General features: G+C 40.5%; 1 protein-coding gene across 1 annotated transcript; it reads left to right on the forward strand.

The window, feature by feature from the left end:
• The first annotated feature begins 1,104 nt into the window (after positions 1 to 1,104).
• On the forward strand, positions 1,105 to 27,897 carry FAM81B (family with sequence similarity 81 member B). Its single transcript, XM_066616143.1, has 9 exons — positions 1,105 to 1,148; positions 1,388 to 1,393; positions 10,516 to 10,768; positions 13,712 to 13,830; positions 16,696 to 16,825; positions 18,387 to 18,493; positions 21,260 to 21,395; positions 24,333 to 24,531; positions 27,764 to 27,897. Exons 1-9 carry the CDS (start codon positions 1,105 to 1,107, stop codon positions 27,895 to 27,897), a joined length of 1,128 nt encoding a protein of 375 aa, XP_066472240.1.
• Positions 27,898 to 27,987: the final 90 nt, after the last annotated feature.

Below are 27,987 nucleotides of genomic sequence, written 5' to 3' on the forward strand. Positions count from 1 at the left end.
TGGCAGTGTGTACTAGAGCTTACACCAGAGATTATTGACCTTTGATATGATCCTCTGGCATAGACTTCTGATGTAGGTGGAAAGAGACTGTTGGTTTGTTCAGGTGGTACATGTGGAAAGCTATCCCAGCTGAAACTGAAAGCAACATTGTTGAAATATGTTTGCAAGCTGCTTTGAAGACCTAGATAATGGGAAGGTGGCATGTGCTGTAAATCCCTTACATTAAAAGAAAACAACCTACAGTATGGCAGAAGGCCCAGATGGGGTATGGGGAAAACAACTAACTGCTGATAACAAACAGGCTCAAATGGAGTGGAAAGAACAAGAACAAAGGGAAGAGGAAGGAGAGGGATGAGAGTTTTAAATGTAAATGGAAAGGGCTTAGAGCTGATCTTGAAAGCCACAAGGAGCCAGTATGGAGCTTCCAGTATTGAAGGCAACATGATCACAACAGTGGGAGAACAGGGTGATTTTAGCACAAGCATTCTGAATTAGGGTGCTAAACTAACAATTACCTCAGTCTGTAATGTATAAAAAGAGTTTATAAACGCAAATGTGACCAAGGAAAAATGTCACTCTGGAAATAACCCTTCAATCAAACACTGTGGTGACGCACAAGTTTCAACTTCTCTGCTTTCATGGCAGTAGAGACAGAGAAAGAGAAAAGGTGGGAAAGGTTGGTGATACTAGATCTGCTGTCAGGCTATTCACCTCAGCAATAAAGACCAGCTTTGACTCTTCCCTCTTCCATCTTAGGGATGACTTTATAAGCATGCATCAGAGTGCAGGGGGGTTAAAAATACTGTATTAAGAGGATTACTAAGAGCGAAATAGATCAACTATAGTAGTGAAATCTCTATTGATAAAAATCTGATTATAAGATCAATTTGTCCCCATGTATTTATAGTTGTAGAGTAACCTTGCATAAAAAATAAACAATGTAAATCTGAATATTGGATCAACTGCATGTTGGGTTTTAAGTAAATCATTCAGTAAAGTGAGTGTTCTGTATTAAGTGGGCTGCAGTAAATTTGATAAGTACCTATGAAGCACATGTTAATTATATTTTTGACTACTTGTTTAGATAAGACACTTCAAATAAAGATGTCTACAGAAGACACTACAGATGTGGTTAAATACCTTGAAAAGTAAGTCAAATCACCTGCCTTCTCAGTTATCACAATGCCTGATTCAGTTGATGGAGAATGGTAATGCAAACCAAGCTGATTGTGATGGTCATAATGACTAACAGTCATTGGGCTACTGCAGACCTTTGACCACACAGAAATATTTTGTCATTTGTTATTAGCAGTGCAAATTGGTCCTCCTATGGGAACAACTAGACAACCTGAAAGGTAATTGAGTTCCATTTGTATTTTTCAACTAGAACTGTGTCAAATTTTGTCATTTATAGTCATAGCAAAATGCAAACTTTCAAAGGAACAGAAGCAGTTTTCATTGTCTTCATAGGTAAATTTTCACAAAAATTACTGTTGGGGTCCAAAAACTTTGGTGTCTTTTTTTAAAAAAAAACAACAATTCCCAATATACTTTATATCTTCCTCCACTTCTGTTCATAGATGTCATGGCATCAATATTTCCCATGAGAATTCTCAAATAACTTTTGCCCAAAATAACTCTCCATTTTCTGCTATTCAAATTCTCTATGGCATTCTTATTCAATTTACAGCCAGTTGTCAAGAAAAATCCATCATTATCAAGTCCCTAGATTGCTCCCAGGCTATTCACCCAACATCACCATTCATTTCTTCCAAATTTTAAATGCAAATATAAATATACAGTAGCTTCTAGGATATGAAGAGCTTATCCTTCACCTTGAAAGGTAGAGGACTGATGAAAGTTGTGCAGCTTTTCAGGAGGAGTTGGAGACAAGTCATGAAGAAGGGAGAGGAAAAGCACTCACAATTCTCTAGATCCAGCCTGTAGCCACTTTGGGCTCAATCCTATCCAACTTTCCAGCAGTGATGCAGCTATGCCAATGGGGCACATACTGCATCCTGCAGTTGTGGGGGACAGTCACAGAGGCCTCCTTAAGGTAAGGGGACATTTGTTCCCTCATTGTGGAACTGCATTGTGGCTGCATTGGTGCTGGAAAGTTAGATTTTAAAGGCTCAGTTCTAACCATTTATAAGATCTGAAGCTGTTTTGACAATGTGAAAAATCTGAGTAGAAATAAGAAATGGAGTGCTTAAAATATAGCGGACCAAAATTGGGATTTTTGGGACACAGGAAAACCTCTGTATAGCTTTTTAGGAACAACCAGGAAGCATTTGTATATGCTAATAATCAACCAAGGCTTGTTTCCAGAGAATTAGTAGTCAATGCAAGAGAAAAACAAACTGAGCTAAGCTAAAGATACAGGTTCAGAATTTTTCGTAGTGTTCCTTTTTCAATATGCAAGATCACTGCAGTGGGTTCTCATTCACATTCTCCTCAGATACAGATTTCACAAGGCCAAGAAGCATAAATGATTTATGACATCCTCATGGAGCATGTGGACTTGTGCAACCTCTTGCTCTGACACACTCTTTCACGTCTCTTAAGGAATGTAATAAGAAGGAGCTGCTTTTCTAAATCCTCAAGCAGAAAGAGTGAGGCATGTTTTGAAAACAATTAGGTATTGGCCAGTCTGTCTGTGTATGGACTCACTGTTCTTATGATACAGAAATCTGGTTCTATTTTCAACTGTGAGAGAAAACTCACTGAAAGTTAGGTTCTTTTTACAACCCAATGGACTGAAGCTGAACCAGCAGAATAGATCACAGTCCTTGTGTTATATCTGAAAAACATCATGTAGATTATTGATTTACATAAATAATAACAAGGCATTTGCAATTATGGAGGAAATAAAGATAAATAGAAATAAAAGTGAGATTGAAAATGTAAATAAATATTCAGCACACAGCCCACCCTGGGCATAATTTGCCCTTAATGAAATCTGTTCTTAGGTAGGCATCCCTCCAAAAACTGGACATAGACAATACTTAAAAGTATTGTCTATGTCCTGTTTGGGGGGGGGGGGGATGCCTATCTAGACCAGTGTTGCCCAAACATTTTAGCACTGGGACCAACTTTTTAAAATGATAATCTATCATGAACCACTAGACAAAAAAAAATCTAAAAAGAATATTTTGTATGATTAAAACTAATAATTAATTAATAATTGGAGCCATACAGTATGTGTATATAGACATTTGCTATACTCTCCTGGGAAATGGAGTTCAAGGACGGTTTCTCCCAATATTTACAGTCATTACAAGGTACTCACAAGGCTGAACTGGAGAGCAAAATGTGCAGTGAGGGACTTCCAACCAGACAAAAGGCTGAACCTGGGTTCATGCTAATTACTAGATAAAATCAGAAAATATGACATTTTAATTTGAATGAAATTACTTCATACCATAGGGTAGCATTCCAGCTAACAATTTTCTTCTGCTGCAAACCAGGCAGAGTTTTTTAATGTTTCCAAAACTTTTAGTGACCCTCCAAAAATTGGCTCACGACCCACTGGTGGGTCCCGACCCACAGTTTGGGAAACACTGACCTAGACTAATACGTCTCCAGCACCTGGTCTCATGATATTAGAAAGCTCTTCTCTTATTGTTCAAGAATTGTTCAAGAAAAACCCTTATCTGGGTTTTTCCTCTCAGGCAGTCTTATTTGTGCTAACTTCAGCTTTTCTTAGCTGAGAAAATTCCAAATCAGGGGTTCTTAACCTTTATATGATTTCAGACTCCTACACACATTTACCTGGGAATAAGTCCCATTGAACTCAATGGAACTTACTTCTGAGTAGACATACATAGGATGTGTGCTGTTAGTGACACACTCAGGGTTTTTCAAGGACTGAATTAATAAACACCTTTGCTGATGTTGAAGGAGATTAATTTGCACATATTTATACCAGTTCTGTCAAAAAGTTGTGCTGGAAAAGATAAAACTCTATTTAGCAGGATCCTAATGGTCTTGAAAGCATGTTTCTCAGACCCCAGAATCTGCTTGGATGAAGCACGGAAGTACATGTTGATTGCAAGGCTTGCATTTTCTAAATCTAGTCCATTTTTACAGAACTGTTTATTACCTCTATGGGTGAATTAGCCTCATAAATAATTTGCTTCATGGCACTCCTACTTCTGCATAACTTGGACATGCTCCGATTATATTGCTTGAACCATTCAGTCTGCTGCCATTAAGATCTTGGAGTTCCAGGGCTGTACATCCTCAGTTCCATATTGTGTTGGGAATAGAGCCCCTGAAAAATTCATATAATTTGGCACTGCTACTGTCAGTTTGAAGTCACGCAGATGGACAGACTGTGGCTTGTTTAAGGAAGGGGGCATATTGATTAGAGCTACTAACACTCATTTCAGTTAAGGATCAAGATGTGAATTTTACAAAAATTTCATAATATTCTGCTGTAAAACCATAAAATCCAGGTGATTAGGAGGAAGAATAGCATTTATTCCCTACCAGCTGAGCTAAGTATATTTAAAGTGGTGATTGAATTGCCCTTATTCACCCCTGCATTGTGTTCTTGCCAGTGGGTGTTTCCTGGTGTCTCTTTTGTGTCTTAGATTGTGGGACAGGGACCCATCTTTAAATTTCTTTTGCTATTTACGTATATGTACTGTAACTGATAAATCAATTACCGTATTTAGAGCAGGGCAGGGTAAATCAGTGTTTGTTCTGTACTCTCCTGAACAGGTGAACTGTAGGCCAGTGCTACTGATGAAGTGGCCTGTAGTCTGTGAAAGCTTAGGCCAAAATACAGTGGTTAATCTTTAAGGTGCAAAAGACTGTTGTTTTTGCTCCAGCAGACTTACCAGATACACCTGGACATAAAGACCCAATGGCAACTTTCTAGTTTTACTCCTTCCAATCTTCACCTCTTCTTCCTCATCTTGATGCAACTCTCTTCTGTACCTTCACCCCCCTACGTCTTTCCACCCTTGAATCTCCAGTTGGCATGAGAATAGTCCACATCTGATTTAGGCTAGATGCCAGTGATTATTCTTTCCTTATGCTCTGTTTATTAGAAAACAATCTGAAAACATTTTCCCAACTCTCCCAAACCTTGTGAGAGAGATTTGTACAATGCATGCAATTTCAGTTCATTATCCCCTTTCCCAGCGGGATAAGCACTGGCAAGAGATCCAGTGTGAAGACGTAGGACAAGCCTCAGTTCTTAGTTTCCTATTATGGAATTTATTTAGACTCTAAAGAGACTATATTTAAACACGTCTGGAGATACAGGCCAAAAAACTCACACACCAGCAAATAGTGGAACCCCCTTTCACCAACCCTTACTCTCAGCCAGCCCTGAGCAGCTTCACACAGAATAGTTTTTTTCCATGAATCTGTGTTCTGAATGCATATGCTTCATAACATGTGGCATACACAATGTGCTTATTTTGTTGTATGTACTCATTGTGAGGATCTGCCACACATAATTTCCTACTGCATGAACATGGAGTGAAATGGAGACATGCACGTGGCTCACTGATTACAGCAACCATGTAGCATGTAGCAAAAGCAACCGTGTAGCAAAAGAATTGACGATGGCTGGATCCCAAAGGATCTCCTCTATGGAGAACTCGTGCAGGGAAAGTGCCCTACAGGTAGACCACAGCTGCAATACAAGGATATCTGCAAGAGGGATCTGAAGGCCTTAGGATTGGACCTCAACAGGTGGGAAACCTTGGCCTCTGAGCATCCTGCATGGAGGCAGGCTGTGCAGCATGGCCTCTTCCAGTTTGAAGAGACACTTGCTCAACAGACTGAGGCAAAGAGGCAAAGAAGGAAGGCCCATAGCCAGGGAGACAGACCAGGGACAGACTATATTTGCTCTCAGTGTGGAAGGGATTGTCACTCCTGAATCGGCCTTTTCAGCCACACTAGACGCTATTCCAGAACCACCATTCAAAGCACGATACCAGACTCTGTTGGATACCCATGTTGGAAACAGTAGTGCATCAAGTGGCTTTAATGAGAACTGGTAAATATATTTAGCATTACATTCTAAAATTCATTTAACTCATATCTCAACATTACTCAAACTGTGAGCCAATTTCAGGTGGGTTGTGTAGCACTAGCACTGCTGCCATTGAAAATACAGAAATGAAAATGCAGGGTACAGAGCTGCTGGGCAGGGTGAGAGAGAGGCCTGGTGCTTTGCCCTGAATAGGTGGGAAGATGGGACACTGGAAAGGGGGAAGGGCTGTGTGATTGGAGAAGAATCCAAGACTGTGTTCTGCTTTGACTTTCAAGCTGGAATGGTTGAATGTCAAGTTGGAATGTTTGAATTCCAAGCTATACAAACTAACAGCATGAGCATGCTGTGTAATGGGATCTTTGGCTGATCGTGGCTTAGGTTTGAAGCCTAAATTGATTATGTCACTTCCAGCTATGACATCACTTCTGGTGGGTCCCAGTGGACTGTCATTCTTAAAAAGTGGATCCCGGTACTAAGAAGTTTGAGAACCACTGACATATCTTAATCAGTAAAATACACAGTATCTGTCAGTATACTACTACCTTTAGATTTTGATCCTCAAAATTGTGGTTAAAAAGTAAGATTCAGATGGCTGACAATTTAAAACTCATGGTTCAGCCTACAATGTTGGAAACTTCTTATTTTTGAGAATATAGGATTAGTGACCAACTCCAACATCTGGCCACAACATCTCAAAACATCCCTTTAAAACACACTACAGTTTCTTCACTGGCTGCATCTATTTTCGTATCTTAGACAGATAAATGTAGCTTTCACATGAACCAATTTTCATACACAGGTGCTTCTCAGTTTACTCTTGTTTGATTTAGACATTTTTAGAAGAACGTGTATCTAATACCAATACCTAATTTATGTTTGCAAATTTTTGGAATAATGCGGTCAAACTTCATGAGTGTTTAGTTGGCAGCATAGTTGTGTGCAATGCCTTTCAGGTTGCTGTGCTTCATGCATTGTTTTATTTACTGTGAAACTCTGTTTTCCCCATCAACCATGTCTGGAAAATGTCTGGGGAGCTTAAAGCTAAAAAGGCAATCACAATTGATGAGACATTAGATCTGATCAACCACCTTCAGAGAGGAGAGTATGGATTGGACATTGGTTGTGTGCTTTGTTTGAATGGGTGCACTATTTGTACTATCTGAGACAGTGCTGAAAAGATAAAGAAAAACATTCAATCGGGGACACCTCCAAGTGAAAACCTCTTATTCTCGGAGTTCTATGTTGTGATGCTGTAGACAGTTATGTGGCTTTCCCCCAACTAGTACCATTTACATATATTCTTATGATAAAAATATTTTTAATTTTTTCCTTTTTGAGATAATGTGCTGCTTTTTAAAAACATAACCCCCATATAAAATGAGAGGTAGGTATAATTGTAATGTTTGCTGTGGATGGCCTGTATGTGCAGAGGCATTACCTCTGATTTTTGTATATTGAATGAAGAGAGAGATGGCTGAACTGTTAGCTCTTTTTTGCTCTTTAAAGAGTTGCTTTTATGCCAGAGATCTTCAATTAGAACAGTGTCTTAAGGGCAGCATAAATCTGATTTGTTATAGCCATGGATTTTTTTTTTAACTTTATTTGGCTTTCTCTCAGAGAATAGAGGAGTTACTAAACTGGAGAACATTTGATCTTAATAAGAGATTTTCAGTTTAGAGAGGCATGAGAGGAAAGCCATACTATTGAAAATAATTAGTTTGTAGTCTTTGGCCAGTTGGGCGAAAATAGCTTGATTCTTTATCACTGATTTCAGGTTTGTGATGTAATTGCAACTAAATTATCTACTTCTGACTGCCTGATACATAAAGGAATCTAAGCAATGCTTTATCCTGCCTGATGGACATTGACATTTGAAACGTTACTTCCTCAAATACATTGATTCTCTCTTAAAAAGATATTATCATTGTCTGCTTTAAGATATTACCTTCTTGATTCTTTGGGCCTATCACAGCAGCTATATTCTAAATGGATTTGTCTAGTAGACAAAGTGTGTCAGTCGAAGGGCCAGATGCCTCTTAAGATTAAGACTTGTGCTATATATACTGGAAAAAATATAAATTCTAAAACAGAGAGATCTTCCAATTTAAACAGATGTGCTTTGTGAACTAGACACAAAGGAAGCAAACCAAACCTCCAATCTAATATACCTTGAACTGGTGCAAAGGTTGCCACTGCTTGCAGAGAAAGACACACAGATATTACTCATCTGTTGCATCATTTTAACATAGATCTAAATTTGGTCTTTAACTACTGTAGCTTTGGGACCAGTTAAAATGAATACCTTGAGAGACAAGTTTCAAACCAACCAGATGACATTCTTAACTAGTATCCTTTCATAAAGTTAGGTGTTAGCTGCCATTGTGTTTTTCAAATCTAGTACCAGATGAAGTGTGGTAGTTACATGAAGGGGTGTAGGACACAGTGCTTAGTAATCAGCTCATGCTTCTAGCTCCTACTTCCAGCTCACCTCATCCTATTTGGGGTTTAAAGTATTACAAGCATTCTTGCTGCTACTTGGCCAGGAAAACCAGACAGAAGGACTGCTTGGGGAAACCTCCCTCTCCAAACCCTTTGTGGTCTAAAAGTGAGACAGTAGCAAAGGCTGGAGGTCTGAGAAGATAGGGCAACCAATTTCCTCCAGGTTAAAATAGTAACCATGAAAGGATTTTATTTTATTAACAGGATAAACCAAGCAAGAAGGGGAAAAGGCAAAAATAAGGATGGAGGTTTTGAATAACAATGGAGCGTTCAGGTGGATGGATTAAGGCAAAGGTTGGCATGGAGGCTTAAAGGCATGCTGAAAATAAAGCAGAAGACTAATGCAGCTAGTTGGGTACTTTCCCTGCCTTAGATACTCATACTAGTCCAGGATTATAGTCCTTACAGCCACACCTAGCTGAGCAAGTGGGCAACCAAGCCAATGCATCCAGTTGACAGGGTGACATGGGTGACAGTTGACATGGGTGACAGGGGAACACTGAGCCTGAGAAAAAACAGTTAAGCACAATGTCAGTCATGACAGACTATTTTATTTTACTTGGTACCCTACAGGGAGTCAGAAATCTCTTGCTAATCTATCATCCCTGGCAAATCATCTAGAGATTTACCAGTAGAACCAATCTACCTTCTGCCCACCCTTGGTTTGCTATAGTTACCTCAGGTCCTCCTTAGTTGTGAATAAATTTCTGTAGCACCTTCAATATGCATAAGCTGCTTCATAGGCTTTGTTTTGCTCATTCTTGTAGCAACTGTGTGCAGGTAGATCCTTAAGGTTTCCATATGCCTGGATGGCTAACTTTAAGATGATCTATGCCCAGTTAATTCCAGCTTGAATGAGCACATGAATCCATGTCTCCCACATCAAAATCTATCTACCAATGCAGCCAATGCTGGGAGCTACCTTCTGACAAATTTAATAATAGTCATATCTTGCCATCTTAAGTAACTGCAGTACATTTATATCCTTTGTGTAGAATAACATTGTACACACGATACTGCATTGCATTGCAGTATCAATTTGAAATCTCAGTAAGGAACTAAACTATTTTTTTTTCCTGAACATCAAAAAATCAGACACTGAGCATGAAAAACAGCATATCATGTCATACAATCTAGCGTCCAATTTTCATGAACTTCACTGCTATTATTTTTCACTAAAGAGATTGTCACCCTTTCTGCAGCTACATTACCTTTGTCACAACTGCACAGTTATTCATTACATATAGTCAGTGGCATAGCTAGAGAAGGTGCAAAGCATTACATTTTGCAGGTGCTTGAATGTGCCATGCAAGTGGCCCCTCCCCCTCATCGATGTTGACCTCCATTTTGCTCCCATGCCCAGAATGGCTCCGAAGGGAAGGGGCAGCTTGCATAGTTTATTCAGGCGCCTGCAAAACTTAGTGCCTTGCACCCCCTCTAGCTACACCACTGCACATAGTGCTGAAAGCAGTTAATTTTCATTAATTAAAAAATATTCAATTGAACACAGTATAAAGCTTATGTGCTTGGGGAAGATTTACATGATCCTAAAGCTCATGTAATATTATGCAACATGCAAGATGAGCAGGAGAAAAGAATTACTGCCTATGCATGCTTTGGTCGGTCTGTGGAACTCCTTGCCACAGGATGTGGTGCTGGCGTCTAGCCTAGACGTCTTTAAAAGGGGATTGGACAAGTTTCTGGAGGAAAAATCCATTATGGGGTACAAGCCATGATGTGTATGCGCAACCTCCTGATTTTAGAAATGGGTTTTGTCATTGCCAGATGCAAGGGAGGGCACCAGGATGAGGTCTCTTGTTATCTGGTGTGCTCCCTGGGGCATTTGGTGGGCCGCTGTGAGATACAGGAAGCTGGACTAGATGGGCCTATGGCCTGATCCAGTGGGGCTGTTCTTATGTTCTTATGTTTGTCTACTTTCTTGCTTTTCCATGATGTAACAATAATATTTAGCTTACGCTGAACTCTGTATTCTATATGGACAGGAGTTCATCTTTCTTGCCTGCAATTCCTGCTGTTTCTGGAAGCAGAATGCATTCTCTTGAAGACCGAATATCCAATCAGGAGAGGACCACAGCTGTTCTTCTTGATCAGGCCTTTCGGATCAAAGATGGCATTACATCTTACTTTCAGGGAAATAAAAGCTTTCAGCATGAAGACACTGCAGCCCGCCAACTACTGGAGAATCACATACAGATTATCACAAGCATCGTTAAAAAGCTGAGCCATGACATTGAGGTACCTCCACATTTCGCATTACTGGCTATTTGTTCAACTCTAGTTTGTTCGTAGCTCTGTGTTTTTCAATCCAGATGGGTTTACTTAATGGTATGATACTTGTAAAATATGTATAAGGTTTTTGTTCTTCCCAGGAGGCAGCAAGTCCAGCCAGTTAGCTGTCAGCATCTGCCTTCCGTCCTAAGTGCAACCTTATCTGCTTTATGTCACCAGTAGGATAGGAAAGTCTCAAACTTGGCTTGTGTCACAGATATGTTTCCCTAAGTCCCAAGTAAAGGAGACCATATAAATAAGGGATCTGAGTTAACATGAATGTCCCCACTTTTTTTAATAGTATAATTGAGATCTTTGTTAGCTCAAGGGCATTTTCAGCTAATAGACAATTTCCAGATATTTAATTTGGGCTCTGCTTTGCCCTTTGCCTCCCCGATACATAGGAACAGCTCTACTGCCATTGTGGAGCTCTTTCAGTGCAATTCTCAGGTACAAATATCTCAATGCCATGATACAAAACTTGAAAGAAATTCCAGGGCATGCCTGAAACTTTGAAGTGACAGCAGAAGGTTCCCTTCAGACTGTGATAACTCATAGCCGTTCTACACATTTTACAGAATATGGTGGTTGAATTCTGGACGCCCCACGTACTTCATAATGATATGTGATATAGAAAGCTCCCTTTCTCCCCAGTGAGCTAGCTTCCTACATACAGTAAGGTTTTTTTGTTGTTGTTGTAGAGGGCATTCAAAAATATCACTCCATCCTTCCTCTATAATCTTAAAATCCAGAATTGTAGCACCTCAATGTACCAGCACCATCCTTTTGGTTTTTCCTCACCCAGCCTCCTTTAGGATTCTATAGAAAATTTCCCCTTATCTCATCATATACCCCTGTACACTGTATATGTCAGCTGGGGTGGGAGGATGGCAATTTTTTAGCCCAAAAATGTACAAGTGGACATCCATGAGTCTAAAGGTCTCTCTCTCTCTCTCTCTCTCTCTCTCTCTCTCTCTCTGAATTTTATGAAAGGTTTTCTGCCTCAAAATTGGTTTTTATCTACACATTAAAACAGGAGACTGATGTACTAGTCATGAATAATTTGGGCCTTGGCATAGAAAGTCACCAGGGAGAGTGTAGGTTAACAGCCCTCCTCTCAGAGTCATAACAATTGTACTGATAGAACCATTAATGATATTCAACAGGAGGAGGTAAATGGAGAAGAGTCATAAAGGCACAATAGATTTCTCTCCTCAGGAAGCAGCAGGATAACCCAATCCACGCTTGGCCCATAGAAAACAACAAAACCATTAATGGAATAGACACATTCTATTACAGAATGTCAAACTATGGGAAGAAATCATAATTAAAAGTGTTTTTAAGGAGTACTTAATGTTAGTTCATTTATACTCATGAATTAACAATGAATCAGTCAGAACAAAGTGAATCCTGACAAGGAGATACCATTCTCTCTATTATTCTCTCTCTATTATTATTATTATTATTATTATTATTATTATTGGATTCTGAGAATTAATAGCAACTTTAGGAATGAGCCCTTTCACTAGAAATTAGACTCGAGGGCTAACCTGCAGTGCAGGTAGCATCAGCCGGGGGATCTGTGGCACCCTTAGACAGGAACAAAACAGTCCACAAGCCTGGGCTATGGCACTGTTGACCTTTATTGTAATATTCCTATTACAATTGAGTAGCAGGACAGCACTTGAATACATACACTGTCTTGCCATTATATGAAAAAACAAGGAACTTGACTCTAAGGTGCTTTGCTCCTTCCCTTTTGGATCGCAGCAAAATTTCCATTTCCACGATTCTAGCCACTCTGTCCCTCTTGTTCAACTTTCATTCTGCTCTCAAAGCTGGTTCATTCTGCTGTTAGTCTTGAGACCCACTGACATTCCTTTTCAAAGACAAGCCATGTGATTAGGTCTTGAGGACCCTTCCCACTTCGCCAACTTCCTACTTCTCCAACTGTTTTGGACCCAGACAAGGAGAGTAAAAAATGCGTGATCATAGAGTTAGCTGTATACCTGTAACAATCTGAGAAGCCTGCTACTCCCTTTCTAAGGTATGGAAGTTAAGCTTAAGCACAAAAGTACACTGGTGAAACCACTAGGTCAGTGTTTCTCAAACTTGCCGGGAGATTTACTCCTGGGGTAAGTCTTTGCGGGGGTGGCGGCGGGGGCAGAGGCAGCAAAGCGATCCCCAGGATCACACCCCTGCAGGGGAAGGGCGGGCTATTTTTCAACTAACCTTACGTGCTCCCAGGGTCCAGGGGGCGTGGGGAGCCCTGCGGAGCCCTTTCAGGGTTCCCCGTGGCTTCTAACCAGTGAAAGTTCCAAGCGCAACGAAACCGGAAGTTCCACTTCCAGTGTTTAGAAGCCGCAGGAAACCCTGAAAGCACTCCGCAGGGCTCCCCACACCCCTGGACCCTGGGAGCATGCAAGGTTAGTTGAAAAATAACCCCCTTCACCCGCAGGGGCGTGATCCTGGGGATCACTTTGCTGCCTCTGCCTCCTGCCCCCGCCCCTTAAAGGGAACCGGGCATCATTACACGAACTGGTGGGTCGTGACCCACCAGTTTGAGAACCACTGCACTAGGTTATTTAGTCTCAAGCAAGGGGACCATTCTGAACAGCCTTTGTTCATTTCGCTTAGGCTTCAGTCTAAACACACTTACCTGTAAGTAAATCCCATTGAGCTCAATTGGACTTACTTCTGAGTAGATTTGTATTGGATTGAATGCTAGTCTTGTTTAACATACTGTTCATAGAATAGCAACTCTTCCGATTCCAAACTGAGATGCCCAATTTAAGTAATAAAAGCTGTTTGTATGTTTTTAATCAAATGATAAACTGAATACAATACGATTGAATACAATATGAGTGAATACAATCGGCACATGCCCCTCACAATCCCTTGAAATTATAGATGTTGGAGAGGCAAATAAAATCAAGAGATAATGTGACATCAGGAACTAACTATGCTGTGCAAAGTCTGGATCATAAACATCTGCAGGGAGTTGGAGATCTACGTGGAAGAGTGGCTAGGTAAGTTCAGCACAATCTATTATGGAAATCTATACTGAGAGTGACTTGGGCTCATTAGCTCTCATTTCCAAAATTCTAATAATTGTCACACAGTGGCTAGACTTGAATTGGTGCTCCTCCCTCACCCATATCAATTTCTTCAATTGATTTCTCTCCTCTCCTCTGCTGTTTCAATTTCTTCTCTCCTCTGCTGTTCACCTCTTTTAAAAGAAGCACTTTCTTTCCAATGCTCAAAGGTGTCTGCAAATCAGAGCAAAAAATGCAGTAACCTGGTAGTTTAAAAGTTCACTCTGGTCCCCTATAAATATTTCTGAAGTCACATGAAACCTTCTCATCTCTGAGTTGCTCTCAGATGGATGGGGAAACATCCTATAGGGGTCTCCAAACTTTTCAGTACGGGACGCCACATAGTGTATTTTACACATTTTCACGGGCCCCAAAAATCAGTTTTATGAATGAATGAACAAAATTTAAATGAATGAATAAGTTTTACTAGGGTCTTTATTGTAATCAGCATGATATGATTCAGAACAAAAGAGAAATGTGATAATTACAAAGAAACAATTCCGAACTTAAACTGAGAAATGATATATAAGGAATAAAAATGCCAAACATTAGCAAATGCTCTGGTAAAAAAAAGGTTGCTGTGGGTTGGATAAAAAAATCTTGTGGCAGGCTGGATGTGGCCCCCAGGCCATAGTTTGAAGACCCCTGATCTAAAATGTAAAAAGGAAGGAGAAAATGAACATGCATGTGCCTGGGCAGAGAAATGAATGTGTGTGGATGAATGGACAAATGGACAAAAGGAGCATGTGTGAACCTGGATGGGTGGGATGTACATGTGTGGATGCATATACAGAGGAAGGAATCTCAGTGGCCTAGATGGGTGGAAGTGTGTGTGAATGGATCAAAGGATTTCCATGTGCTTGGATGGCTGTGTTGTGTGTTGTGTGTACATGACATTATATTTTGTGCCTGGCGTCACCCCTTCAGTGGTCATTTTGTGTCAGCTTCCACCCCTTCAGCAGCTCAGTTGTGACTATCCCTATCCCCCCCTTTTGTGATGGGGCCTGCCACCCATTCTTGAAATTCCTAAGGTGCCTACAGATTCCACAAAGTTGGGGCTCCCTGATCTAACAACTCAAACACTCCTTCCTGGCAGGGTGCTCATTCTATGGGAAGCCACCATGCCATTGGCCTGCCCACATGGTTGGATCATTTTGATGCAGCCTCCAAGCAGCTGAGAAAGTATGTCCAGGGCACCTGAAATACGTGGGAAATAGCAACAAATGGGTTGCTTGTGGTAGTTAGACTTTTCAACGTCTTGGCTGAAAGCAGAACCAGCAGTAGGATCACAGAATTATGGAACTGAAGAGAAACAAATGTTCTTGCTGTCTTTTATACCAATATTAAAATTACCCCAAACTGGGTAGGTATGACATGGGGGACCCATTTCAAATAATGTTATAGTGCTTAAAAGTGCTTTTCACATTTGGTTATAGATTGGCACAGAAATAGGAATTACAGGGATCAGCAATGAAAAATTAGGCACTTTCCTAAATACAGAGCTTGCAAGATTTTGAATCATTAGCATTGTTTTAATTCCCAGAGTTATTTTATCAAGGCCAAGGCCATCTATCTTTTTGGTTGAAAACAGAGCAAATCTCTAGGCTCAGCACAACCTTCTGACATTGCAGTGCCATGGCTGGCTTTAGCAGCTGCTCTTCAACGATCAATTTTTAAATGGAGCTAAGGGTGAATAATTGCTTTTAGGTTAAGCTAGAGCACAACAAAATGATTTATATCACAATACATAATCACTTTTTGTGTATTGCCTTCTACTAGCGTTTTCTTACAGAAATGTTGAGCTGGCCAAATTTGCAAAGCTGAAAAACCACCAGTAGAAAAGATTAAAGAAAGCACCTGTGACAGCTATCAATAAAGAACTTGTCATTTGGCAGTTCAAACACAATTATCCATTAATGGAAGCTGAAGGACAAGTTCAGAGGTCATAATTTTCAGGCAGAGAAGGACTCACAGGTATACTTGGAAGCAACTGAAAATGTAAAAAATTGTACTCTTCCTATATCTGTTTAATTACTAAAACCACTCGTATCTCACTTTCTTGTGTGAAAATCTACAAGGCAGCTTTCAAAATTTCATTGCAACTCAGTAAAATGTAAAACAACAAGCCAAAAGACAAAATATACAGAGAATACAGCTCATCAAGCCATTAACAACAATAAATTAGAACTATCACAGATTTCTAAAAGGTCATCAGAAACAAATTGTCTTCAGCTGCCTGAAGCCCATCAGCGAAAGAGCAGAGAAACTTTCCTAGGGGAGTAGTTCCATAACATTAATCATAATACTGAAAAGGTCCTATGTTGCTCTGCCACCCACCACATCTCGGACAGAGCTGCATGATGGAACAAAGCCTCTGCAGAAGATGTCCATGTTTGGGTAGGAAGAGATAGTCCTACAAGTTTTTGAGGCCAGACTGTTCAGGACATTAAAGGTCAAACTAGGACTTTAATTTGCACCTGGAAACCAATGCCGTGGATGTAAAATTGGTGTTATATGCTCGGTACAGTCTGCTCTGTTCAATAAGCCACATTCTGTGCCAAATGTAGTTTCCAGACACTCTTCAAAGACAGCCCCACCTACAGCACATTGGTTGGGTATTTCTGGGTAAGTCAAATTGCTAAATGCATGAACTATAGGGTTTTCCTGGGAAGGAGAGGTGCTAGTTTGGGTGGATATAAGTGGATATACTTTCAAGATGGTGGTGAGAGCAAATAGTACTGCGAAAATTCTGCCACTGTTAAGATAGCCACGTGTTTTGTCACCAACCTTCACTTCTAGATGCGATGCCAGCATTGCAAAACTCTCAGGAGATACGAATATCATCAGGCATGAGATTCAAAAACTAGAGAAAGAAATTCATACCATCCAGTCTACTTTGGAAAATTATGCTAATAATGTAGAGATGAAGGTGAGCTGATCTGAAGGGAAAATGTGTTATTTCAATCTGTGAGGCATGTCAGACATTACCCAGTCTCTCATTTTGTTCAGACTTTCATGTTAATGGAAGACGAAGACAAAGCATTCAGGTAGGGATATCCTGTATCTGTGATGTGTTGCAATGTTAGGATTTGGTGTGCCTGAAGGGATGCTGCACCATCACAACTACCTGCATTACATTTCTCACATTTAAAAACTAAGCACTGTACAAAGGTGTATAAGCTTACTCAAATTTAACAGAATGGAATTGTAAGGAGACTCAACCCAGGTATTGGAATTGCATTCTTAAAAAGAAACAAACCCAAAAGCCCATATCACATCATTAGAATATGATAATATAATATTATATAATTGTTGGCAACCTTCAGTCTTTCGACTATGGTATCGCGCTCTGAAAGGTGGTTCTGGAACAGCGTCTAGTGTGGCTGAAAAGGCCAATCCGGGAGTGACAATCCCTTCCACACTGGGAGCAAGTGCAGTCTGTCCCTGGTCTGTCTCCCTGGCTATGGGCCTTCCTTCTTTGCCTCTTTGCCTCAGACTGTTGGCCAAGTGTCTCTTCAAACTGGGAAAGGCCATGCTGCACAGCCTGCCTCCAAGTGGGCCGCTCAGAGACCAGGGTTTCCCACTTGTTGAGGTCCACTCCTAAGGCCTTCAGATCCCTCTTGCAGATGTCCTTGCATCGCAGCTGTGGTCTACATCACAAGAGCAGTGATATTTTGTTTTCAACTTTGGCCTATGTAACGGAGAACTATGGGCCAGATAGTACTATAAACAATGATAGCACTACAGTTGATCATCTCAAAATCCTCCAACTGGGCCATACACTTTCAGTACTGGGTCTGCTACCACCTGTTGTTTTGGATACCAGCTACCTATCCATCAGGCATAGGATTTTCCAACCCGGGTATCCTCAACTAGCTTTGCTACCTCAGAGTGGAACCCATGCCCTAACCATGCCCAGCCGTATTTCAGAGGTGGAGTTTCATAGTACCACAGAGCAGTGCTCCTCAAAGTGGCGGTCCATGCTGATCCATAAGTCATTGGCTGCTGGTCCCCAGTGAATTTCCAGGAAAGAAAGAAACAATAGTAATATGCATAAACATGATCCTGGTTCCTGGCACCCTGGGAAAATAACTACTGATCTGACACATCAAAGAGTCTGAGAAGTGCAGTGGTAGAACACCCTTCCCAAATAGCAGTCTGATTCAAGCCCTCTTTAATGCACGCTCCCCCAAAACATTGTGCCCACAGTCTTTTAGCCGTAAGTGCACCTAGGAGTCCACCTACATTCTCTAGAATTTAAAGGTAATCAGTACTGCAATATTATTATATGTGATATACTAATGATTACATTTCCACAAACTGATGGAAAGACTTTTTTCCCCAACAAAACTAATTCTGAGAAAAGCTCTTAAAAATGAGCTTGCCTGACATTCTGCCTCTTTCCATTGTAACAGCAGCAATAATGTGCATTTAATGTAAGTGTTGGAGCTCTGCCGCTTAAAGGCTGTTCCTTGTTGAATTCTCATTAGGTAATGCAGCTATTAGGAAAGCTTGAGACTGCAAACTCAGAGCAAAACTCCAATCTGAAGGCAGTGCAAGGGGATCAGCACCATGAATTGCAGCTCTTGGATCTCAAGTAAGTGACGGAAGCTTTTTAATTTTATTAATGTGCCTGCTAGAGGGTTTTAGAGGGCTGGACTTGGCAGGAGAGAGCAAAACAGAATCATTAATTTACTTGCATTTGGGAATTCTGGCAGACCAGTGAAGAGAAAAGTGCAGCAGAAATATCTGAAATATGACAATATCAGTTTCAAAACTAATTGCCAGGGTGAAGCTCCACTAAACAGCCCTGTTCTCTCCCACAGCAAATGTTATTTCTCATAGTTAAAGGCAAAGCAGGGAATGCACTTTTTCACTTTGTTGTGATATTTACAGCTCACATATGCCCAGAGATGAATACGTACCAGGGTGCCTTTCCTTCATAGGTTAAATTGTCACATTATGGAGAATAGTACATACAGGGCCAGCCTAACCATGAGACCCACTGAAGCAACCTCCTCAGCCTGCAGGTTAGAGAGGCAGTAACCAAGGCCACCTGTCTATCTCTCTATCATCATGGAAGTGCCTACCCACTTGTGACTACTGTTACCAGGGCTGGTTGCCTGCCCACACGTACTCCTCCCGTTCTACCAATGTGGCAGGGAAGAAGTACAAAGAACTCCTCCCCCTCCAAATTTACTGAATGTGTAAAAGGTAAAAGAGCAGAAGAGGAAATAGAGAAGACAGCAGTGAGGAGACTTCTTAGTTTAGATTACATAGGGTGCTTTCGGTTGAATTGGTCTCTGCCAGTCCCATGCAATGCATTGGGAGCAGTTCAGTACCAGCGGATGTTGTTTATTCCACATAAATGGTCTTCTGTGTTGAACATGGGTTTGTCTTTTGTGAAAAGGCACATGCTTTTTTTTCCTGGACATGTCAAGGAACTCTTTACACAGGGCCTATTCTAGGCACATGAGATACTTCCATCCACTTTCTCTCTTCATGTGGCATCATTGCCTTTATACTGTATGATTCCTATGATTTGGAGTCTAGCTCAGGCACACTGATAAAACTAGAGTCATAAACAGAGAGCAACGCTTAAGGCCCCACATTCAGCAAAATCACACTGTAGAATCCTTCTTTGATGATACCACTGCAAAATGCAGAGGGAAGGCTGAGCTGGCATCTCTGTCCTTGATGTGGTATCTTCTACAGGTGACATTTTTCTATGAAAAATACACTCGAAAAGATCCCTCCCCTACATTCTGCTGTGATGAAATCCAGGAAGGGCTCTGCCATGTGATTTTACTGAACATGCAGCATTTCTCAGTTCATGGTATTTTATCCAAGCTTCATGAATTCTTTAATACGAAAGCCTTGTGTATTATTTGGCCTCTCCATTTTTTTGTCTCAGCCTCTCACTCTGTTCGAAGGACTTATTTTCTGCTGAGTGTCTTAGCTATGTATGATGGAAACTGTCAAACAAAAAACTGCAGATCAAAATTTACCAGCACAATTTCAGTTCAGGCCAACCACAAAACCACAGAGATTCAGTTAAGAGTGAAATATAGCCCTGAATCACCACTTACTGCTCACATTGCAACTGTATGCATGCACACAAGCTCCTATACCTGACTAATCCCTTCGTTTGCATTAACACCAAGGTTTCTCATATCTATTTCCAGAATGAATTTCAGCATGTACATTTCAGAACTTGGTCTGTAGTGGAGAAAGGTGTGGGTGTGTGTGAATAAGCAGGGTGGCACACACACAAGCTGGGTTTAAACTGGCCACTGTTGCTGCTTCCATAGATCTGGATACTCAGGGGAAGGGACCCCAGAGGATCCAAGAGCCTACCAGTTGTCTCAGCCTCTTTGCTGAGGGAACTGGGTTACTTTGGGAGCTTGCCCAAGTAGCTTGCCTATGGGCACAGTGACAGCTCTCTTGGAAGGTATTAAAGGAAGTGAGCTGGCCCATGATCCATCTTCCCCTCACCTCAAGGCCCCAGAACTTCATTTCCCCCCTCAGCCTGTGCTTAGGAGGTCAGCTTTTCACCACTCCTGTAGTTCTATTGCCTCATTTACTTCTCATTGTTTATACTTTCATCCATATGCATAACTGAGACCTTTATAATCTGCTCTCTTTCCTGTACAATGAACCTTCAATTTAACAGACTTCAGAAATAATGGACATTGCCTGCTTCTTTAAAACTACTCATATATTTTGTGCATATGCTGGCATGGGAGATATGCATTGTTATAAATGCACTTGGATTTAACTTAGTTTTGAATCATCACCTCTTCCCTGTATTAATCCATTAAATCGAGGATTCACTGTACTTCCATTGCCACACACTTTCTCTGTTTCACCTACCTCACATGGTTGTTGTGAGAACAAAAGGAGGGGAAGAACTATGTACACCACCCTGAGTTCCTTGGAGGATGGGTGATATAAAAATCTAAAAAATAAACAAAAATTAGGTGTGCTTATTTCAAAATGGCATCCGTTTTTCCCTATCAGCTCTTGTTTTGGAGATATGGCATACCTACCTTAGATGCTGATGGACAGATGACCAGTTGAATAAGCAATAAGGTGCCTATGCCATATCTCCAAGACTCATGACTTGACTTGAGTCATGGAGTTGCTGACTCAGGACTCAACTCAAGACTTGGTGCTGTGACTCCAACACATTCCTGGTATTTAGTGGTTGCTAAACAGAACCCCATAAAAAATAACCTGTTTGACATGTAGTTTAATATTACAGTCACTTTTACACTTAAAAGTTTTAGAGGTGTAAGAAGAATTGGAAAGGCCTCCAGTTTTAATAGCATTCTTATAATAAAAAATTTCCTTTGAATATTAGAATCAGTGGTCTTTTAAATGACTTGAAGGATCAAATTCAAAACCAACGAAAGTGGACAGAAAATGAGATGAGGAGATCTGAGCAAGAGCAAATCTTTCTCACAAATCAGCTTCTTGGTACAATGAAGGACAGACTGGTAAGAACATTTCTAACCATTAAGTCCAGCAACGACCTACCCAAACTTGTTAGAATTAAACCCTTGTGCAAGTATTGTATACTATATTAATGAATCATTTTTCAACAAAAAAAGAATTCTACAACTCTGCTTCTGGCTAAATGCTTATATTGAGCACACACATGTAACTGTATCCTTTAAGTAATTAGAGTGGGGAATGGTGGAAGACACCAGGCAAAGAAAAAGCTAGGAAAAAGGTTCTCCTATGAAATCTAAGGCTTCAAACCTACACACACTTGCCTGGGAGCAAATCTTCATTAAATTCGTAGGATTGCATAACTAGGGGAGGAAGGATATGATCGGCATGGAAGCAGAGCAGATACACCAAGGAGATCAGTATAGACCAGGACTCTCCAGACTCTGGTCCATCTGGCACCCTGTCAAATCCCTCCCCCAAACGAATGGTGCTTACCATTCCACAGGGAAGCTGCCTTTCTTTTCTGCCGATCTCCCCTGTCCTGTTCTCCAGCCTGCTGCTTCCAGGTTCTGTTGCCCCAGCAGTCCCTACTCCTGGATTTCTGGACAGATGCAGCTGGCTGGGGCGTAGTTTGGGGAGATTGGTGGTGAGGAAAGAAGGCTCCCCAGTGGAATGGTACCCTGTTTGCATGGGGGATGCATTTCTCAGTGCACAGTGGTCTCCAGTTTGGAGACCGCTGGTGTCGAAGGTAGTAAGATTTTATTACTAGAGATGGATATTTCATAATCTTTGTATTTTTGTTCTCAGGCTTAACATATTACAGTCAAGTTAATATAAAAATGTTGTTCCTATGAAATGAGGCATTCAGAAAATGTGTGGATTCATATTTTTTGTTTTATAAAAATGCTGTCCATTATGGATGGTGCTCTTTCCATCACATATCAGGTCATAAAATACTGGCTTAATAAGTCGGTCACATAGAGTGCCCATTTTTCAAAGAACTACATTCTAGATTGCAGTTCTTGGCAGTGGACTAGCTTTTGGCTCCATGCAAGCACTTAAGTACAGTGTTTTAGCTTCAAGAAATCCCTGTTCCAGGATCAGAACTTAATGTTTATCTGAACTAGCATTTCTCACACAAAGTTTTTGACACAGCTGGGGAGGCTTGTTTCATAACTCATGTTTCTGAATTGAAAGAATGATCCAATTCTTATTTGCAAAAGCAAACTGTCAAACCTAGATTTTAGCTACATAGGCAAAACAAGTTTTAGATAACAAAATTCAAAGTTAGACATTTCTGAAATATCAAGCCATTTTTAAGATGACGTCATTGTGGCAAACTCTGGCTAAAGAAATCTATAGCTTTCTCCAGTCTACAAACCCAGATCCCACCACAAGTTCTCCTTAATACAAATTACTGCAAAAGGAGAAGACTACTATGGTGTATCAGTGCTAGAAACATTTAGTACCCATATAGAATTAGTGCACCAACATGGCAAAAACCCCATGTGATCATGGATAATGTACATAGTGCAGCCCAGAGAGCGGTCAGAGTTGTGTACCTTTGAATTTGGGAATTCCAAGGTATGATTCATACAATCATTTTTAGGATGTTGTTTTAAAGTGATGAGAACATAAACTTTATGCTGAATGCTTAAAACATGGGAGAAATACAGAAAAAGGCAATGCCATTCTGAATAATACAATAGAAGTACTCAGTGCTATTAAACCATTGGTAATACTTTTGGAAACTACTTTTTGCTATGTGTCTTTAACTCAGACACTGCAATCACTCCCTTAGCTACAAGGGGCTACCTTTCCATGTGCCACACCACAATATCAGAAGGAAACTGATGCAGTTAATTAAAAGATCTGTCTTGAAATAAGCAATCTGACATAGCGCAATAAGAAAATTGTTATAATTGGAAGTTTTTCAGCGTTTCTGTTTCTAAGTTCGTTGTTGTTTCAGTGCACTCACACACAGGGGTTCTGTGAAGCAACAACTTGGAAACTTCTAAATTCTTAGAAAGTGGGAGCTGGCACTTGCCTCCTTGAGTGGGCAGTTTCTGGGCTACATGCATGCCTCAAAGGACTGGCAAGCAGTTCTTTTTGTATAGTTTTCAGTTAGGATGCTACTGCCATTCAGCAGCTGCAGTGTAGCAGGGAACCTTCCTCAACAATTATCTTCCATTTCCTTAAGAGTCATTGCCTATAGAATTTAAAACTTTGATCCAAACATTTCATACTTCATCTAGTCATCATTTTGTAGAAAAGCTATGGAACTCTCCCACTAGTCTATTTTAAATCCTTGTAACGTATTTTTGATAAATGTGCTCTAGTGACATTCCATGGACATAAGGTTTTAGTAAAACATTTTAACACTTTCCAATTAATCTAATATCTAAGTTAGATAGTGATATCTACTATAAAGGCTATTATCAGAAATATCTAGTTAGAAGTATGATACTGTTTTTCCTATAAACAGCACTGGTGAATTTTTCACAAAGACGAAATTGTTTATGTCTCCTACACTCTTCTCTCATTGCTCTGCAGCTCTCCTTCATCCATCACTATTGAGAGATTTGCAGTTTGCTGTCTTCCTACTGTACCACAATAAATGGCATGTTGGAGTAGTTAATCCCCACCAGTCTCTGCCCATTCCTGCTGGTTCTTCTATATCCCTCTGCAGCATTGACTACCCTTCTGTAGTTTCAACTGACTCACATTTGCTCTGTTGAAAGCATCCTTGTACTCTTGCTTTCCAGACTCTAGTCTCATTCAGCAGTCTGCTCCATCTTCAGCAGTCTGCTCCACAATGGCAAGCGCAGAAACACCCATAGTCATAAATTTTCTTTCCAAAGTTATGTTTAGAAAATTGTTTGCAAATGGTTCAGAGCTGTCAAAGTGTAGCTACTTGCTGACAGTATAAAACTATTCCTATTTTTGTAATTCCATTAATTTCTCCTGTTACTTTTTAAAAGGATGCAGTGGAAAAGAAGATGGAAGAAGGGATTCATTATCTGAGCAAAAGGGTAGAAAGTGTAGATAAAGCACAGCGATTTGACACAGAGATTTTGACTCAGGTGAAAAATGATCAAAATAAACTGCATGCAAGAATTACTAGATTTGAAAAACTGATGTGGAATCAGCTGGAAGAAATGCAAAGTGAATACAGATCAGGTGAGTGAAGACCTGTGTTCTTTGGAGAACATTTTGAAGTAGAGATGTACTGTAGTGTACATCATCCTTTCTTGATCCTTCAGATGTGTTTTCCATTCAGAATATATGGCAGACCAGGAAAAGAGAAGCTAGCATTGTGTGCTAGCCATCATCCTCTCATGGCTTGGTGGATATTTCAGTCACCAATGCCAAACTCCACTTGAGTTTGAGATGGAACCTATAATAACCTTTGAATGGTATTCTGGCATGGGAAGCCCAATCCACCATTAACACCGCATGTGGAGACGCAGCAGCACCAATGTAGTGTCAGCTGCATTCTGCATTGACGTTTTGGCCTCAGGAGGCCACTTCAGGGCAAGGAACATTTGTTCCCTTGCCCAAGGGAAGGCTCTTCTGTCCATCTGCTTTGGGGCCACATCTTTTATCCCCTTAGGACTAGTTCTTGGAATGAATGCCTTCTGGGATGGGCCCCTCTATACATATCACTCACCCTTTGTCTTTTAGATTAGAAAATTCCATCTCTGCTTGCTTAAGAAGAACAGCCCCACTGGATCAAGCCATAGGCCAATCCAGTCCAGCTTCCTATATCTCACAGCGATCCATCAAATGCCTCGGGGAACACACCAGATAACAAGAGACCTGCATCCTGGTGCCCTCCCTTGCATCTGGCATTCTGATAAAAATCAGGAGATTGCACGTACACATCATGGCTTGTAACCCATAATGGATTTTTCCTCCAGAAATTGGTCCAATCCCCTTTTAAAGGCATCCAGGCCAGATGCCATCACCACATCTCATGGCAAGGAGTTCCACAGACCAACCACACACTGAGTAAAGAAATATTTTCTATTGTCTGTCCTAACTCTCCCAACACTCAATTTTAGTGGATGTCCCCTGGTTCTGGTGTTATGTGAGTGTAAAGACCATCTCTCTATCCAGTTTATCCTTCCCATGCAAAATTTTGTATGTCTCAATCATGTCCCCACTCAGGTGTCTCTCTCTTCTAGGCTGAAGAGGCCCAAACGCCATAGTCTTTCCTCATAAGGAAGGTGCCCCAGCTCCGTAATCATCTTAGTTGCTCTCTTTTGCACCTTTTCCATTTACATTATGTCCTTTTTGAGATGCGGTGACCAGAACTGGACACAATACTCCAGGTGTGGCCTTACCATCAATTTGTACAACGGCATTATAATATTAGCTGCTTTGTTCTCAATACCTTTTTTAATGATCCCAAGCATAGAATTGGCCTTCTTTACTGCCGCCGCACATTGGGTCGACACTTTCATCGACCTGTCCACCACCACTCCAAGTTCTCTGTCCTGATCTGTCACAGACAGCTCAGAACTCATTAGCCTATATGTGAAGTTTTGATTTTTTGCCCCAATGTGCATTACTTTACACTGACTTACATTGAAACACACCTGCCATTTTGCTGCCCATTCTGCCAGTCTGGAGAGATCTGTCTGGAGCTCCTCACAATCACTTCTGGTCTTCACCTCTTGGAAAATTTTGGTGTCATCTGCAAACTTAGCCACCTCACTGCTCAACCCTGTCTCCAGGTCATTTATGAAGAGGTTGAAGAGCACCGGTCCCAGGACAGATCCTTGGGGCACACTGCTTTTCACCTCTCTCCTTTGTGAAAATTGCCCATTGACACACACTCTGTTTCCTGGTCTTCAACCAGTTTTCAATCCATGAGAGAACCTGCCCTCTAATTCCCTGACTGTGAAGTTTTTCCAGTAGCCTTTGGAGTTTTTTTCAGTAGCCTTTGCTTCTCTTGGGGGAGGTATGCAGTTGCTCTAATCAGCTTCTAAGCATTCCACTGGTTTTAAGGGCTTCTACTGCTCCCCTTTCACACAGTTGCTAACCTGGGTCATTCTTTAATCAATGGGATCTTCTTCTTTTCAATGAGGTTATTAACAAATTAAAGTCTATCTGTGTTAGAATCCCTTCCAATTCCACCTCCTTATATATCTTTAGCTATCCTTCATCAGAACTGATACTTTCTCAGGCCAACCTCTCACAACCAAGCTCACATGCATTCCTGCCCTAATTAATACTTCTGCAAAATAGGATAGCAGCTTAGCTTAGCAAGAGTCTCTTAGAAAAGCCATTAAGCTTTGAGAGTAGCAGTTTAAAATGGACTCTGGAGGCTGCCTTCTACAATGGGGGTGGTCTGACTGACAACATTACCCATTTATTCTGAAACATTCATAATGCCGAATTGGGTCGCCTTTACACTACTACACTACACTACTACTACACTATTTACACTACTATGTAAATTCTTTAATCAGAATCATTAGATTCTGTGGTAAAGTTTCACAGAAAGTACAGATTAGGCCACAGTACACACATTATCGAGTTGCAACTTCCTGGAAGAGCTCCCAGTATCATGGTGGCTAAAAATTTTGTCGTCATCATCCGTAAACCTTTATTGGCATTAAAAAAGTCTGTGACAGTAATAGCAATAATAACAGAGCTTGTCATCATAAACTTCCAGTTGTATCTGCAGGTTAGACTCACGCATCAGTTCTCCATGGAAATTTATATCTGAAGAGAATTAGGAAGAATTGTGAGAGTTCTATCCTCATTTCTATATTTTCTCAAAGAGCCAAAAGCCTTTCCAGATCATCACATCTCTCATAATTACCCCCAGAGTAATGGTAGGAGAGCAAACAAACCTTCTGGATATAATTACAGAAAGATACCACACTTTCTTCACTGAATTTGTCAATAAAAAGTACCATCTGAAAAACACATATGATACTATGCTGACCATTTGCATACTTATGCAATGTTTAATAAAATTTCCTGAGTTATGATGGCATGTTTTTATACAGCATATAGAAATACCAATAAGGGAAAATTACACCAGTTATGGAAACTTTAATTTCAGTTCATGTAGGTTGTATAGAAATATTCATATGACTTTTATACAAGGTGTCAAACTGAATTCTTACATACAAAGAAACCATACTGGCAATAATGCTGAGACCGAATTTGGCAACATTCTTAACACTAAGGAAAATTTTAGATAGACAAGCATCTTTTGTTGAAGAGTTTAAACTCTGCTAATGCACCTTCATGGCATCAGACTGAACTGATTAATTTGGTATGCTTAAAACAGCGAAGTGTAATTGGAGGACTGATTAACAGCATTTGAGGAAAAAAAAACCCAATCCTGACTAATTTTTATCCATGTAACTAAAGCAGACTTGTAATTTACTAGGATTTCAATCCATCCGTGATTCTCTTGATGCCCTTAAACAAATACAGACAACCAAGCTGAAACTTGAGAAAGAGAAGTTCAAGCAAGACATGAAGAAGATACGACGAAAGATAACTGCGCTCCAAGATGATTAATGCCATATTTAGTATCTTCAATTACTTTGGTGAGAGTGTTCAAACAGTTGGGAACATGCTTCTCGATTCTACAATATCAGCCTTATTTTC

This window comes from Tiliqua scincoides, chromosome 2, assembly GCF_035046505.1.
Source record: "Tiliqua scincoides isolate rTilSci1 chromosome 2, rTilSci1.hap2, whole genome shotgun sequence".
Taxonomy (NCBI): Eukaryota; Metazoa; Chordata; class Lepidosauria; order Squamata; family Scincidae; genus Tiliqua; species Tiliqua scincoides.

Coding starts and splice junctions, on each gene's coding strand:
- FAM81B (XM_066616143.1), top strand. CDS start 1,105: ATGTCTACAGAAGACACTACAGATGTGGTTAAATACCTTGAAAA. Junction 10,769..13,711: donor AGCTGAGCCATGACATTGAG/GTACCTCCACAT, acceptor TTGAAATTATAG/ATGTTGGAGAGGCAAATAAA. Junction 21,396..24,332: donor GTACAATGAAGGACAGACTG/GTAAGAACATTT, acceptor ACTTTTTAAAAG/GATGCAGTGGAAAAGAAGAT.